Source organism: Pseudorasbora parva, chromosome 23 (genome assembly GCF_024679245.1).
Source record: "Pseudorasbora parva isolate DD20220531a chromosome 23, ASM2467924v1, whole genome shotgun sequence".
Classification (NCBI taxonomy): domain Eukaryota; kingdom Metazoa; phylum Chordata; class Actinopteri; order Cypriniformes; family Gobionidae; genus Pseudorasbora; species Pseudorasbora parva.
This window is the reverse complement of record NC_090194.1, coordinates 17,906,786-17,921,909: the sequence shown is the minus strand read 5'-3', so window position 1 is coordinate 17,921,909 and position 15,124 is coordinate 17,906,786. Positions and strand designations below refer to the sequence as shown.

Sequence of the window (15,124 nt, the reverse complement as noted above, 5' to 3'; positions counted from 1 at the left end):
CGCCTCGTTCCCAACTCTAACACACCTGCTAACTGCGCAATGAACACGCTGACCCCGGGAAACATTGTTCCTACCACTGACATTAGGCAAAGGACCATCTACAATAGGCAAAGGAATCACTGTTTGTGCTTAGTGTAGCGTTAGGGTTAGTTTCACTTTCAGAATCACTCATCTCATATTTCCCTTCAGAATCAGGGTCCACGAATAGAAGACCCACCACTTCATTGCGGGTAAGCTTTATTGATGCCATTAGAAAATAATAACAGCCTAGTAATAATAATCTAATGCAAATACTCGCTGATGTTGACAATGCTCTGATAAAAACGTCTCACTCGCACACCAGCTCAACAGTAGTACTCGCACTCGACAGTAGTGCTTAAAGGGTTAAATACAGCTAGCAGCAAATCATGGTTCACGACTAACTAAACAAAAGGCTACAGTAGGCTCTGTTTAAAAGACTGTTGTTATTCTATATGAACTTCCTAAAACTGTTAATAGAATTTACATCACAACAGTAAAAACATATACTCATTGTTTATTGACCCATTGCTCACTGAGGCATTTCATGGGGTCTTTAAATATTTCAGATGAAAGAAAAAAAACTGAAAGTGCTACACAGAGAAAACATTGCACACAGCTTGCTTTTATCTTGTTGAACTTCAAAAGAATTTCAAGAGTGTTTCACAGTGTGAGAGTTGTTAGACTTATCTTATCATCAAACTTAGTCTTCACACACTTTACTGCTGTTTAATTCCAGATTTGAGCAGAGGGCACACCCGAGGCATGTGCCATACTGAAGGGAACAGGAAATGAGTGCTGGCACTTCTATCTTGCTCAGAATGAGATGTTTCCTCAGAGGTAGCCGCACGTCGTCAATTTAGATGCAGGCAGGTGGCTTTTGTTAAGGCTCTTTCTAAAATTATTAATTCATCAGAGCAAAAATGTTGACAAGAGACAGTCTTACTGAACATATGATCAAGGTAAAGGCATCTGAATAATTAAACGTTTTTGTAAGAAATTTCACTTTTATTTCTGGCTCACGGTTCTGTTGGGTGTAAGAAAGTGTATCCTGTTCCCATCGCTATGGCCCGAATAAGCCGCAATTGTTCAAGTGCCTTTTTCAGCTGGGGAACAAATAATATTTTCCTTTTTGTGATTCTGAATTTTTGAGAAAATTAGCAAATCTGAAAATGTGCAATCTCGTGGATTTTCACATGCATATGATATGCCCTTTTTGGCGTATTATACGCACAAATCACCCCAGTACCCCATCCTACCCAAGAGCGTGTCATATACACGCCATAAAGTGCGTATTTTAAGCACTTGAAAAACTGCGTAGCATATGCACGCCAAAACTCATTTTGTATACTAATTTTTCGTATTGGTTAGGCTTGGGGGTTGGTCTATACAGTATTATTGGGTAGGTATAGTATGTCAGTTGATAGGTGGATTTTCAACTTTTGGTAGGTAGGTTAAATTAGTTGGTTAGGCAAGGAAATGTGGGAGAGGGGTAGGGTAGGTGGGAAGGTAGTTGGCAGTGTAGGGTGGTTGAGTGGGTGCTTTTATGTAGAGTTGATAGGTCAGTGGGCAGGGTGGGCAAATATATGCATGGGTGGAAGTTAGATTAGGTTCAGTAACTCATCCATTTAAATTTTATTACGTATGGCTACTTGAGTGATAGGTGGATTGTCGTTATGGTCAAACTAGGTGGGCGTGGTTTCAGCAACCATGTACCTTAGCTCCACCCACGTCCTGCCTCTTTGCCCATTTTTAGCCCATTTTTGTCCAAACCCGTTGGAACTATGGTTTCGGGAAACACTGACTGGTTGAACTACGTTGATAATGACGGAACTTGCGACCATAGTTGGCTAACAATGCATTTGGGAAAAAATGAAATTGATGTCATTAATGACTCACCCTAATGTCGTTCCACACCCGTAAGATATTCGGAACACAGTTTAAGATATTTTATATTTCAGTACAAGGGCCTATGCAGTCTATGCACACTGTACTGTCCATGTCCAGAAAGCTAATACAAACATTTAAAGTAGTCCATATGTGACATCAGTTGGTTGATTAGAATCTCTTGAAGCATCGAAAATACATTTTGGTCCAAAAAATAACAAAAACTAAAATTGTATGTAGCATCATGCAATCTTCTCTTCTGCATTTATTTTCAAACCTCAAATAAAGATTCAAACGGCCATGAATCAGTGAATCGATCAATGATTCGGATCGCCAATGTCACGTGATTTCAGCAGTTTGGAACACGTGACAAACTGCCAAACTGCTGAAATCACATGTATGCAGAAATAAATTAGGATAGGGAGATTTGTGGATGGTTTGGTAAGCTTAGGTCTGGTAGGTAGTAATAGGTTTATAGGTAATAGGTCATATTTGGCTTGCTAACTGGGGAATTTGTAAGGGTGTGTTACTTGTAAAGCTGCTTTAAAAGTCAATGCCTTTAGGAAGCTGAAAAAGTTTTGATTCGAGACAGAATCCAGGAAATCTGTACTGAAAATGTTATTTAGTTACAAATAAAACTTTTTTTTTTTTTTTCATAATAATAAAGTCATCAACGTTGGATGTGCTGTAGTATCCCTATTTGCATTTCGAAGATGTTCAGTTGTGACAGGTGCCTGAGGTATCTGAACCTTCCACTACATACAGTATAAACATACACACAGAGACACAAATACACTCATAACTCCAACCTGAGTGTGTTTGCATGCATGTGTGTGGGCTGTCTTTTGAAGTTAAGCCTTCACAGATAAACAGCTTCACCAGGTTTTCAAAGTGATGAGCTAACTCTACGTGGGACACACTCCATGTTGACGGTGGATGGAAAAAAAGCGAGCGCCCACCATTTAGGATTCCAATCGAGCCAAGATCAATAGTGATGTGTTATTCTGCAATAAAACAGGCTCATCCAAAAGAAGCTCTTGTGTTTTGTAATGTTTCATTTATTTTATTTAGCCTGGGTACTTGTGCGTGGGTTCTGAAGGGCCGAGTTCTTGTTGTTTGTTTGAAGAAAAATAGGGCATAAGTCCATCGGTTCCCATTGTTTCTCTGTTAAGAATATACAGTCCAGTAAAGCAGTTGCTAATCTGACACGGCTCATCTTGGTGGCACACCAAGTGTTATGTAATGTTTAAAGCTCAGCTACTGTTTTCAAGCCTGTCCCGAAAATGTTCTGATGGTTTGAGTGGATGCAGATGTTTTGGTGGAGATTTTGCAGATTTCTTTTTGTCTCGTTTTACACTAGCTCTTCTGCTACATCTTTTACAGTGTATTCTTTTATTAATTTCCTTAGACTGACTGCCGCAATTCCCCAGTACAATCACAACTCTGATTAAAAACATAGATTCCAAATTCCAAGGTATCCAGAAATCTCCAGATGCCCCGACCGTGTTCGGTCTATACTGATATTATCTACTTCAGCTATAAATAACAACGCTATTATGTTACTAGGGACTAAGGTTATGACTGAGGAAATGAGCCACAAAAAAATGCAAATTAGTTATTGATTTTCGTGCTTTTCAGACCCACATCCATCTTAGGTTTGAAAATATATTTGACAGTAACCATATTCACGCTGAACAACATGGAAACGCTTTGCTAAAATATACCGATGGTCTGGAACGGGTAAGTATTTAGCAATATGTTCTCTTTCTTTTCCCCTTTTCTCCCTGCATCTGTCTTTCTCTTTGAGAACATGCAGACAGTATGGAAAGAATGGGGAAAATTTGATTAGAGAGAAAATCCTGGAGAAAGAAGCTTGTAAATTACAGCTAAAGTTCAGCAATCCTTCCTCCCAGAGGATGAGACAGGCTGCTAAACGGCATAAATCTGCTCAAGAGAACTTCAGCACATCACATCTCTATAATTCTCTTTACTTTTCCTCTCACTCCTGCTTAGTGTAAAGCCCTGAATAATTGATCATCATGGGAAATTTCAACAGCAAATCTGATAATGAAATGTACCCCATTTATCTTGGAACTTTAAAAATTTAGATTAATATACACTATATTGCCAAAAGTATAGGGACATCCCATCCAAATCATTAAATGCAGGTGTTACAATCACTTCTATGGCCAGTGATGTATAAATTCAAGCACCTAGGCATGCATGCTGCTTCTACAAACATTTGTGAAAGAATGGGTCGCTCTCGGGAGCTCAGTGAATTCAAGTGTTGTACTGTGATGGGTTGCCACCTGTGCAATACATCAATTCGTGTAATTTCCTCAATACTAAATATTCCATGGTCAACTGTCAGTGGTATTATAACAAAGTGGAAGCAATTGGGAACAGCAACTCAGCCATGAAGTGGTAGGCCACGTAAAATCACAGAGTAGGGTTAGTGCATGCAGAGGCACACAGTGCGCAGAAGTCTGCAATTTTCTGCACAGTCAATAGCTACAGACCTCTAAACTTCATTTGGCATTAAGATTAGCTCAAGGACAGTGTGTAGAGAGCTTCATGGAATGGGTTTCCATGGACGAGCAGCTGCTTCCAAGCCTTATATCACCAAGTGCGATGCAAAGCGTTGGATGCAGTGCTGTAAAGCACGCCGCCACTGGACTCTTGAGTAGCCGAGACATGTTCTCTGGAGTGTCGAATCACAGTTCTCTGTCTAAAAATCCTATGGTTGAGTCTGGGTTTTGCTTTTGCCAACGGTACTTGCCTGGCTGCATTGTGTCAAGTGTAAAGTTTTGTGGAGGGGGGATTTTTGGTGTGGGGATGTTTTTTTAGTGGTTGGACTTGGCCCTTGGAACATGGCCTCCAATGAAAGGAAGTCTTAATGCTTCAGCATACCAATACATTTTGGACAATTTCATGTTTCCAACTTGGTTGGAACAGTTTGGAGATGGCCCCTTCCTGCGTCAACATGACTGTGCACCAGTGCACACAGCAAGGTCCATAAAGACATGGATGAGCAAGTTTGGTGTGGAGGAACTTGACTGGCCTGCACATAGTCCTGACCTTAACCCGATAGAACACCTTTGGGATGAATTAGAGCGGAGACTGCAAGCCAGGCCTTTTCGTCCAACATCAGTGCCTGACCTCATATATGCGCTTCTAGAAGAATGGTCAAAAATTCCCATAAAAACACTCCTAAACCTTGTGGAAAGCCTTCCCAGAATAGTTGAAGCTGTTATAGCAGTAAAGGGTGGGCCAACTTTATATTAAACCCTGCAGATTAAGAAAGTTAATCTAAAGGCGTCTTGGTAATAAAGTGTATTTTTATTTTTATAGTATTATAGCAACCAAATAGAACAGATATACATAATTTAGCAAATACAAACTGTTATATTGCCGGTTTCCTTTTACATTATAAAGCACAATTTAGCCAACTTATTGTCAAACCATTTTAAAACCTTTAAAAACAGATGCAAATATTAGCCTCTCAATGCTGGTGAGTCTTGTCTAGGTTTGTCTCAAAGAGCGTTTCTCTCCAGCTCTGATGTAATTACTGTATGCTACATTTGGCCGACCCGTTCTCCACAATCCCAGAGGATCCCAATGGTAAACAAAATATCAATCACAGACAATAAAGCTGGCAGGGAAAAGGAGCTCAGCCTTAACAAAATACAAATAAGAACTGGGGCCATCTCTCAAAGAAATTGACCAACAATTTTTGTTGGCCAAGGCAATGATCAGAAGTGGTCAGCACATGGTAATTCAGACTTTTTAATGGGGGCTTGTAGTTGAAAGCGATTTCTTTTCCTGTCCCTTAGGGGGGAAAGGAAAGCCATTTTGCATGTTTTGCTAATGATACAGAATCTGCCAAAATTTTTGTTGAGCAAAAATATGCAAGCATGTAAGAAATTCAAATGGTGTATGAAACTACTTTGATTATTTGGAAGATATAAGATCAGCCCGATTTTCACTTTCTGTAATGCATTAATTGTGGCACAATTGTTTTGCATTGCGCTCTTTAGGATAATAAAATGCTGCATTTTCAGTAGAATTTTTTTTGCATGAAATATCCCTTTAAAGTTTCTTTGGATTCTGAAAGGATTCTGATTGGCTATCAATGTTTTTTATCATTCCTCAGCTTGCGAAACATCTGAATTTGATATCATTCCTTTGTGCTGTTATCATTATAGCTGTGGACTAACTTTACAGTTATAGTTATCGTCCTTGACATGTATGGGCCTTAATGTTGTTGTTTTTTTTGTTGTTGTTTTTTTTTGGCTTTCATTTTAGAGAGACAATATTCTTCCATTGTATGGATTCACTCAGACTTAAGATACTTTTTGATGATCCCTTGTTATCTTCACCAGGATTCACATCACAAAGGTGCTGTAGCAACTAGTTTAATGTTTTTGTTTGCCTCTGCTTGCTGTAATAAAAGTTTAATAGTTACGGCGTTGTGAGCACTCAAGTAAAGCGGTGATGACCTCGACATATGTCTTCTCTCCAACCTCCTCCCTGACAACCACCGCAAAGCAGCCCAACACGAGCATGCTATCTCTGACAAAGGCACAGCTCGCTTCCCTTTGCATACTTTGCGGTCCTGCCTGAACCCTCAGCGTTGCTTACTGTAGACCCAGCACTTTATCCTGCAGGAAAGCAGCTTTTTCCCAGGGCAGACAAAACATGCCACTTTAATGGCTTTCTCTTGTTTCTTACAGCTAAATTGAGACAGACCACAAGCAACCGAAAATCAACAGCAGGGAAAAGGATGGTGCAAGTTTTGAACTTTACAAGAGGTAACTTGCTGGCGAATGTTTTTTTCATGCCCTTAGGCTGGCATTACTTTCTGTGTGATTTTATACTTTAGTTGTCAGTGAAGGCCAATGCCTGTCTGTTTCTTCATCTTATGAATAGATAAGTTCTTGGCAGGTAGTCATTACTTTTCTCCAATGGATAACAGGAGAATTTGACCCGTCAGCGATTTCAATTCATGGATCTATTTGGTGCATGTGAGAAATTTGTGTTGGACAACTTTCAGAAAGAGCAAATGAAAAAAAAAAAAAGCTAATTTAGGAAGCAAACACGCTCACAGAAGTTTAGCATTATTAGTAAACATTGTTATGCTTATGCATCATATTTCCTGCCAACCAATAATGCTACAGAGGACTGTATTAATCATACTGAGTGTTTCAAGACAGCTTTATGGAAGTATGATAGATGAGGTCATTATTTATTCCAAAATCATGGGGCTTCATATACTCATTCATTACAAAAGTTACAATCTAGCACGTTGTTTATAAAGATATCTAGAAAATCTGGTTGTTGCGGATCTTTTCAAAGGTACTTGGATTCTTGAAGATTATTTACTTTTACTAAATGTACTGAAACTCTAAATCTTGGAGTAACGTTAAAGGGATAGTTCACCCAAAAATGAAAATTTGCCCATAATTTACTCACCCTCAAGTCATCCTAGGTGTATATTATACATTATTTTTTTAGATGAATACAATAGGAGTTATATTTAAAAATGTCCTGGCTCTTCCAAGCATTATAATGGCTGTGAATGGCAGCTCAAAAAAGTGCATCCGCCCATCATAAAAGCAATCAACACGGCTGGTGTTGGTCAGGGGGGTTAATAAAGGCCTTCCGTATTCAAGTTACGGAAAAAGTGTAACTGTAAATGACATTGGACGTAGCGTAAGCATTTTAAACTGCCAGAGGTGCAACACTTTCTCCATAAGCTGAATACAGAAGGCTGGAAGCTAGATATTTTCTTTTATAACGTGTTAAATATGGATATTGTTCTTACAAAATCCCATCGTTTCTCTTCAGAAGGCCTTTATTAACTCCCCGGAGCTGTGTGGAGTACTTTTATAATGGATGGATGCACTATAATGGATGGATGCAATTTTGGTCGCTGCCATTATAAAGCTTGGAAGAGCCAGTACATTTTTTAATATAACTCTTATTGTCTGAAAGAAGAATGCCATTTACACCTAGGATGACCTAGGATGAGTGTTCATTTTTGGGTGAACTATCCCTTTAATACGCTTGAGACGTTTATCCATAGTGCTTGTGTGGAGGATATAGCTTCCCATCAAGTTTATGGTGTTTACTAATTCCAATCCTTGTCTTTCTTCATAAAAAATTTTGGTTTCCTGCTACAGGTCCACACTGAAAATGGAAATGCCGTGCAGTGCAACAAAATCACAGACAATAATAACATATTTAATATACATTGAGGGATTTAACGGATACCTAGGACAGTGATGGAGAAAGAGAGGCGATGCTAATACATTACAAAAGCAGTGGCTATCTTGAACCGTCCGTGGGCACAAACGAAACCAGCGTAATTATCAAGGAAACCATAACTTATTTCCTATGGTTTCTCAGTGAAAGTTGACCTACAAGCTGTTTTGGTTATGCCAGACCACTAAAGACTGTTTAGAGGAGCTACAGGAATCCTTGTAAATGGCCAGACCCAATTCTTCCCCTCTAATTCCTGGCAAGCGTTCCTGTCACAGATAGGCCGAGTGTTTGACGTACTTGCGGAGGGGCCTCTCCCTGTCTGTGGGATTGGGACCATGCCATTCTCATTCAGACACTTAGCTGCAGAACTTATCTTGTTAGCTGAGCCGCATTGCCCGTGATCCAGCCGCTGTGAGAGAGGAAGTGCGGCCACACGGCCACTAGCCCACCAGACATAAGCTCACAATCTGTTTTCGCGGAGCAAAGCCACACAATGAAATACTGTTCTCACCTTCGCTTGGTTCAAGAATTTTAAGACGCGAACAATTTAACGGCATCTGCTGAACAGAAAACACCCTGTAGCCCACTTAAAATGCAGTGTGTCAGTGTGCTGACTTTTTTTTTTTCTTAACAGTTTGTGCTTTATCAACAATGCAGTAACACACTGTGAAGAATGTGGTTATGAAATCTGATCACAAGAGGTCACAGGAGACGCATTTAAGATGTTACTTCCAGGTGTAAATGGCAATCTGTCTCGGTTGAACACTTGTGTTTAGATCACCTGGAACAGATGTTAATACCAGAAGTAAACAGCGGAGACACGTGAGATTAATGTCTTAAAGGGATAGTTTATGCCAAAATGTAAGTTCTGTCATCGTTGAGTCACCATCATTTCTTTCCAAAACCAGTTTGAAAGTGATTGAGGTTTGGAACGACATGTAGCTAAGTAAACACAAGTCTTAATCTGCTCTCCATTTTGTCTTAGGGAAAACAATCGAGATTTAGTTCACATTTTTTTCTTGCAGAGATAGAACATTTGTGAGCTTTTGCCATGTAAAAATGGTAATGAGCTCTTTGAAATGTTGCATTTTAATGCATGTAATATGAAATTCCTTTAGAGAAATTAGACTATTTTTATTGATCATGTGATGTTGCATACATTTTCAGGGGCCGTGGAAGTACGCAGAGGCGGGTGATGAAGCGTATTCCTCATCATGTTCTCATAAGAGGACTCATCTCCACTTTTCCCCTCTTCATTCGTCTAATTTGATTAGTCAATGAAATTGCTGTCAGGCGGCGTTACGGGTAGCATCTTGTCACATAATATTGATTGCAGTGCTTCGCACATTTGCTACAGCATAGCTGTTCTGAATTTAGCTGTGGGGTTATAGTTATGGAAAAAGAATCTACAATTCTACCAAGTCGCCCACCTTTTTTCTAAACGCTCATAAAATCCACAGCCTATCTGAACAAATTTGATGATTAATAAACAGCTATACAGATATTTAAAGGGACACTCCACATTCTTTGAAAAAAGGCTCATTTTCCAACTGCCAAACAGTTGCGTTTTACCGTTTTCAGATCCATTCAGGTGATCTTTGGATCTGGCGGTAATACTTTTAGCATAGCTTAGCATAGATCATTGAATCTAATTAGACCGTTAGCATCTTGCTCAAAAATGACCAAAAAGTATTGATATTTAGCCTGTTTAAAACTTGACTCTTCTGTAGTTACATAATGTACTAAGACCGACAGAAAATGAAAAGTTGCGATTTTCTAGTCCACTATGGCTAGAAACATGGCTCTCATTCCTGTGTAATATTGAAAGGAACTTTGCTGCCATACCATGGTTGTAGCAGACACCATGGTATTACACACAGTGCCTGAAAATAGTTCCCAGCACGCTCCCTTTGTAAGCAGGTTGTCACGTTGGTTATGTTTGCGGAAGTTAGCCTATTTTCAGGCGCTGTATAATATCATTGCGCCGGCTGCACCCATGGTACGGCAACAAAGTTCCTTGATTATTACACAGGAATGAGAGTATAGTCCCAAGCCATATCAGCATAGAAAATCTCAACTTTCAATTTTCCGTCGGTCTTAGTATACAATGTAACTAAAGAAGAGTTAAGTTTTAAAAAGGGAAAAAAAGTCTTTGCTCATTTTTGCGTGAAATGCTAATGGTCTAATCAGATTCAGATTCTTATCTATGCTAAGCTATGCTAAAAGTTCTACCACCAGGGGCCGGATTCGCAAAACATTCTTAAGAATAAAATTCTACTTAACTGCAATTTCTTCTTATTTTCTAACTTAAGAAAACATATAAGAATGTTTTGCATTCCTAAAAAAAATTCTTAAAAATGTTCTTATCTTTTTTCTTATGATTGTTCTTAAGATAAAATTTAAGAATTATTCAAAGTCACGAAAAGAATGTTCTTAAAAATCATCGTAAATAACTTCTTAAAGTTAGGATAACCTCCAACCTATCTTAAATACCCAAATGTAAGATGTTTAACCAATTTATTGGGTTGTTTCAAATATTAAGCATCACAACATAACAGTAGCTAGCAAAATATAATATTAATAACTATACCATATGGACGAGTATAAAACCAGCATAGCTCGCACCAACTGGCAAGACAATAGTGGACGAGAACCTCCTTCTTAAGAACATTTTTGTGAATCCGGCCCCAGACCGAAAATGGTAAAACTCAACTGTTTAACTCTAGGGAGAGTTGAAAAATGAGCCTATTTTCAAAAAAGTGGAGTGTTCCTTTTATATACAGCTTAGAGTGATTGAATGTCCCAATAGTTTTATGGGGGCCACTCAGAAGTCCTAAAAAAATGACCCTGTTGTGTTGTGCACATCTGGACTAGGCCTACTATCTTCTCTCACATCATGTTGTACATCCTCATAAAAAAGATCCAGTACGACAATTTAATCCAATTGACAAATAGAACAGACATAAAACTTGCACCCCAGTGACTCCCACACAGATGGAAGCAGCTGCTTGCTAAAGAAGACACGGTTTGGGATCAGGGGCCGAAGGAGAACCAAGGAGCAGTCAGGGTCAAACAATGACGTTTGTTGTTAATAATTAGACTCTTCAAATACACAGTGGAGACATCCAAACAAGAGGTTACTGGCCTTTATGAGATGACCGGCTAGCAAGCGGCGGAAACGTGCGCAGTGCTTGTTTAGAAAAAGAAGTGTCGGGGTAAACACAGTCCAGGGTTATTCAAAGTTCTGGGAAGGATGTAGTGAACATGAGAAAGATGAAATCGGGATAAACAGTCACTACTTACGTCCGACGCGGAGATTGATCTGGTCGCGGCGCTGGCCGTCGGGGTTTTGGAAGCAGCTGTATAAGCCGTTGCTACTCATGTTCACCTCCATCAGGATGAGCCGTGGTCCTTCTTCTCGCCGACGGGCCTTCACGTCCGTGCCATTCACCTTCCATGTTACAGAGGCATCGTTGTCCAGCGAGCCGCACTGCATAGTGACATCACTTCCTATTCTTTCATATTGAATCCTGGCACCTGAGAAAAAAGAACAGAGAGTTAACGTCATCATGATTGCAACACATGGCTTGACATAATTAGGAGCAAATTTAAAGAACTAAAGGAGGCACAATGAAAATCAAAGAGGGATTCAAAGAGACATTCAGTTTACACACTGTAAACCCTAATGTTGTCATTACTTAAATAAGTCAAGTAATCTTGACTAAATATTACTAGTTTAGTCCAGAAACTCAAACATATAAGTTAGTATAACTTATTAACCTACAAAATACATAAACTTAAGATTTCAAGTTGTATGAACTCAAAATCATAAAGAATTAAAATAGCCCACTCTGGTCTTGCTTTAATGCGATTGGCCATGCAAGGAGTTCTGTCTGGCAACAAGATAACTAATTCACTGATTGGAGGACATTTACAAAAGGCAGTCTTTTTCGCCTCGTCTGCTGCTTGTTGATGATTCAGATCAAGATGGAGACTTTTTCATTGTGTGCAACCTTAAATTTGGTAAATAAAAATGTGTAAATTACTAAACCTAACAATAATATGTAAACTAACTTATAACTAACCAGATTGACTTTATTTCTGTTTTAATGAAAATAATAGTTTTGTTGGAAGTCACCATGATGGTGATAAATGTTTGCTTTAGTTGGACTCTTTAACCTTGACTGTGTAATATTAGTGGTTCTCTGGCTGTATCAAAAAATAATTTCCAAAATTCCCAGGGGGAATCCGTCCCGTATTCCACAATGATTCCAAATGCGAATGAAATGCTTACACTGTCGAACCCAGCAACATTCAAGTACAATACAGATCACATTTTTGTATTCTACTGTGCTGAATTCCATTGTTTTGTAAAAAAAAACATGCACTAGATGGACATCCGCTGTGTTTTCCACTCCAGATGCATGACAAAATGTGAGGAGATTCTCTTGAAAGCTTGTCTGAGAATATCTTAGATTGAGTGCAAAGTCTGCAAACATTTTTATTTTATTTTTTATGAATGAATGTATTTTGGCTAAGACTATCGAACACAGTTGGTTTTTTGGTTTGCCTGTGATGAGAAAATACTGGGTCTGTTTATTTTTCTACTTAAAATCAGTTCGGTCATTACTGTGTTTTTCACAAGAAAAGGAAGATGTAGTTGTTTTTCTACAGAATCTTTATTCACACCCTAAGGCATGTTGTTATGGGCTTTGACATCAAACGAAAATGCATTTCTTCATGTCGCAACCACGAGTAATGCCCTATAGATGTCCGCCGTCATGCGACAGCTGCAACAATGAAAGAAACATAAGAAAAAAAAGAAGGTTCGGAATACACAAACAGGCAAACAAACAAAACTCAGAACACATCAATGCTCCTCTTTGACTTTCATTACGGCGTCGTGACTCCCACAATGCACAGGGGTCGGAAAAAGCAATCTCTCTTCCTTCCACTGACCTGACTAACTACCCCTGTAGCTTGATCCACACGCTCTGGGCAAACCAAATCCATGAATTTTACATTTACTCCGATGTCAAAGCCTGTGATGCAGCAGTGTTGAGTAGAATGGAAAGCAAAAGGCCGTTGCATTCAAGAGAGGAGGATGGTGACAGTGGCAACTGTTTGCTATAACACAGAAATGCCCATTAGGCAGTACAGATAGAGTGCTATGCAGGTGGAAATTTGACTGCAAATTTTCTGCTTACAGAAAACATATTTCTATCTTTACAGATAATAACTTATAAGCCTATAAGCAATGACAAAATATTTGAGATAGGAGCATAGCGCTGATGTTGCTACAGGGAAACTTTCCCTGCAGATAATAGTATCCTATTAGTCAATTTGATGTCTGCCAAGCAACCGAAACCTTAACCTCACTTTTAAATCCAAACAGAATATTTTATAATGTGATCTATCATTTTTAAATGACAGAACGGGAGTAACTTTTCGAATAAGTTATGTATCACTTCCGTTAGTCTTAGCTCAAAGAAAAATCTCCGGTCACCTTGTGCTTTGAACTAACTTGAATGTCTGCTGATTTCATCATCCTAATTATCACGCTATAGATTTTTTTTTTTTTTTTTTTTTTTTTTCAACTTTAAAAATAAGGGTGATTATATTCTCTTGACTTTAAACTGACAATTAGTATGTCATTTAGCATGCATTTGTAGTGTTTTGTATTCAACAGAACTCCTCCATACCCTCTTAGAAAAAAATGTTTCATTGGGGATCTATATAGAACCATAGGGTTCTTTACTCAACTCCAAAGAACCTTTTATGCTAAAAAGGTTTTATAATGACAAGAAATAACCCTTTTTGGCACAAAGGTTCATTAGGCTATTATTCATTCATATTTTACATCCTTCTGCAACATTCTGTAGTTGTTATTAAATTGTTTAATAATCTAACTCCTCTATTTTTTTTCTCTTTTCCCTCTCTATTCTAGTTTTTGCTACTCAGAGTAATATCGAAATCTTTGCGTGTATAGGGCAGTTTTTGCGTTTCTTCACCTCTTCATGACAGATCGCTTCCTGTACTCCTCAGTTGTAAGTCGCTTTGGATAAAAGTGTCTGCTAAATGCATAAATGTAAATGTAAACTGTTGTAGTAACTTAATATCACACTTTAATCATGCTGATTTTTGCAGGAGAAAAACGGAAATGGCACTCTTCGTGTGATATTGATTAACTACATAAAACGAAACAAATATATTCATTTTCTAACCCCCATATCTTGAATTTTGTGATAATTCACAAGCATTTATAAATTCATTTGAATACACTGAATAATGCAGTGAAATGTTTGTCAATAATATGAAGTATTTCATCCGGAAAGGACAAAACAAATGATAATGAATGAACCCCTAAAAGGTTCCATATAGAACCTTTTTTCTGGTTACAAAGATTGAAAGATCTATATAAAAAGGGTTCTATATATAACCTTTTAGGGGTTCCAAATACCTAGTGCCGATATAACCTTTTAAGGTTATAGAACCTTTTATTCTGAGTGTACCCTATCATTTCTTTGTACCCTGTAACCGTTGATTATCATTCTCAGACATGTGTTAAATATTTAAAAAAAAGAATAATTGTAATGCTGAATTCAAGCTGGACTTCTCAAATGCTCATTTTATAGCTCTATTTGTTTGAGATACCCTCAGAAGACGATGCTTTGTGAGGAATCTCAGTTGTGTAAGCCTGTGAAATATCTCCTCTCTAAATATCTTTAGTATGGGAGTCATTGCTTTGCCCTCTGCCTTGTTCCCTTTGAGGATTCTCATTAAGGGGTTTCCTCTCACTTGTCTGCCCACTTTTTCCAGACTGTGCTATTACGGAGCATCAAATAAATCCTTTTCTTGTTTCCTGCCTGCTTATCTGTTGAAGCTGTGGGCAGGCAGCGATAGGGCGCGTAAATGGTGGCGCATTGGCACAACAAAACAAAGCCCTGGAACAATT

At 38.5% G+C, this 15,124-nt stretch overlaps 1 protein-coding gene across 1 annotated transcript in view; it reads right to left on the bottom strand.

Moving 5' to 3' along the window:
- cntfr (ciliary neurotrophic factor receptor) overlaps positions 1 to 15,124 on the bottom strand; it is a 238,069-nt gene that overhangs the window by 93,431 nt on the left and 129,514 nt on the right. The window contains exon 3 of the mRNA XM_067432680.1: positions 11,473 to 11,706. Within this exon, the coding sequence (XP_067288781.1) occupies positions 11,473 to 11,706 (234 nt within the window). The remainder of the gene's footprint in view (positions 1 to 11,472; positions 11,707 to 15,124) is intronic.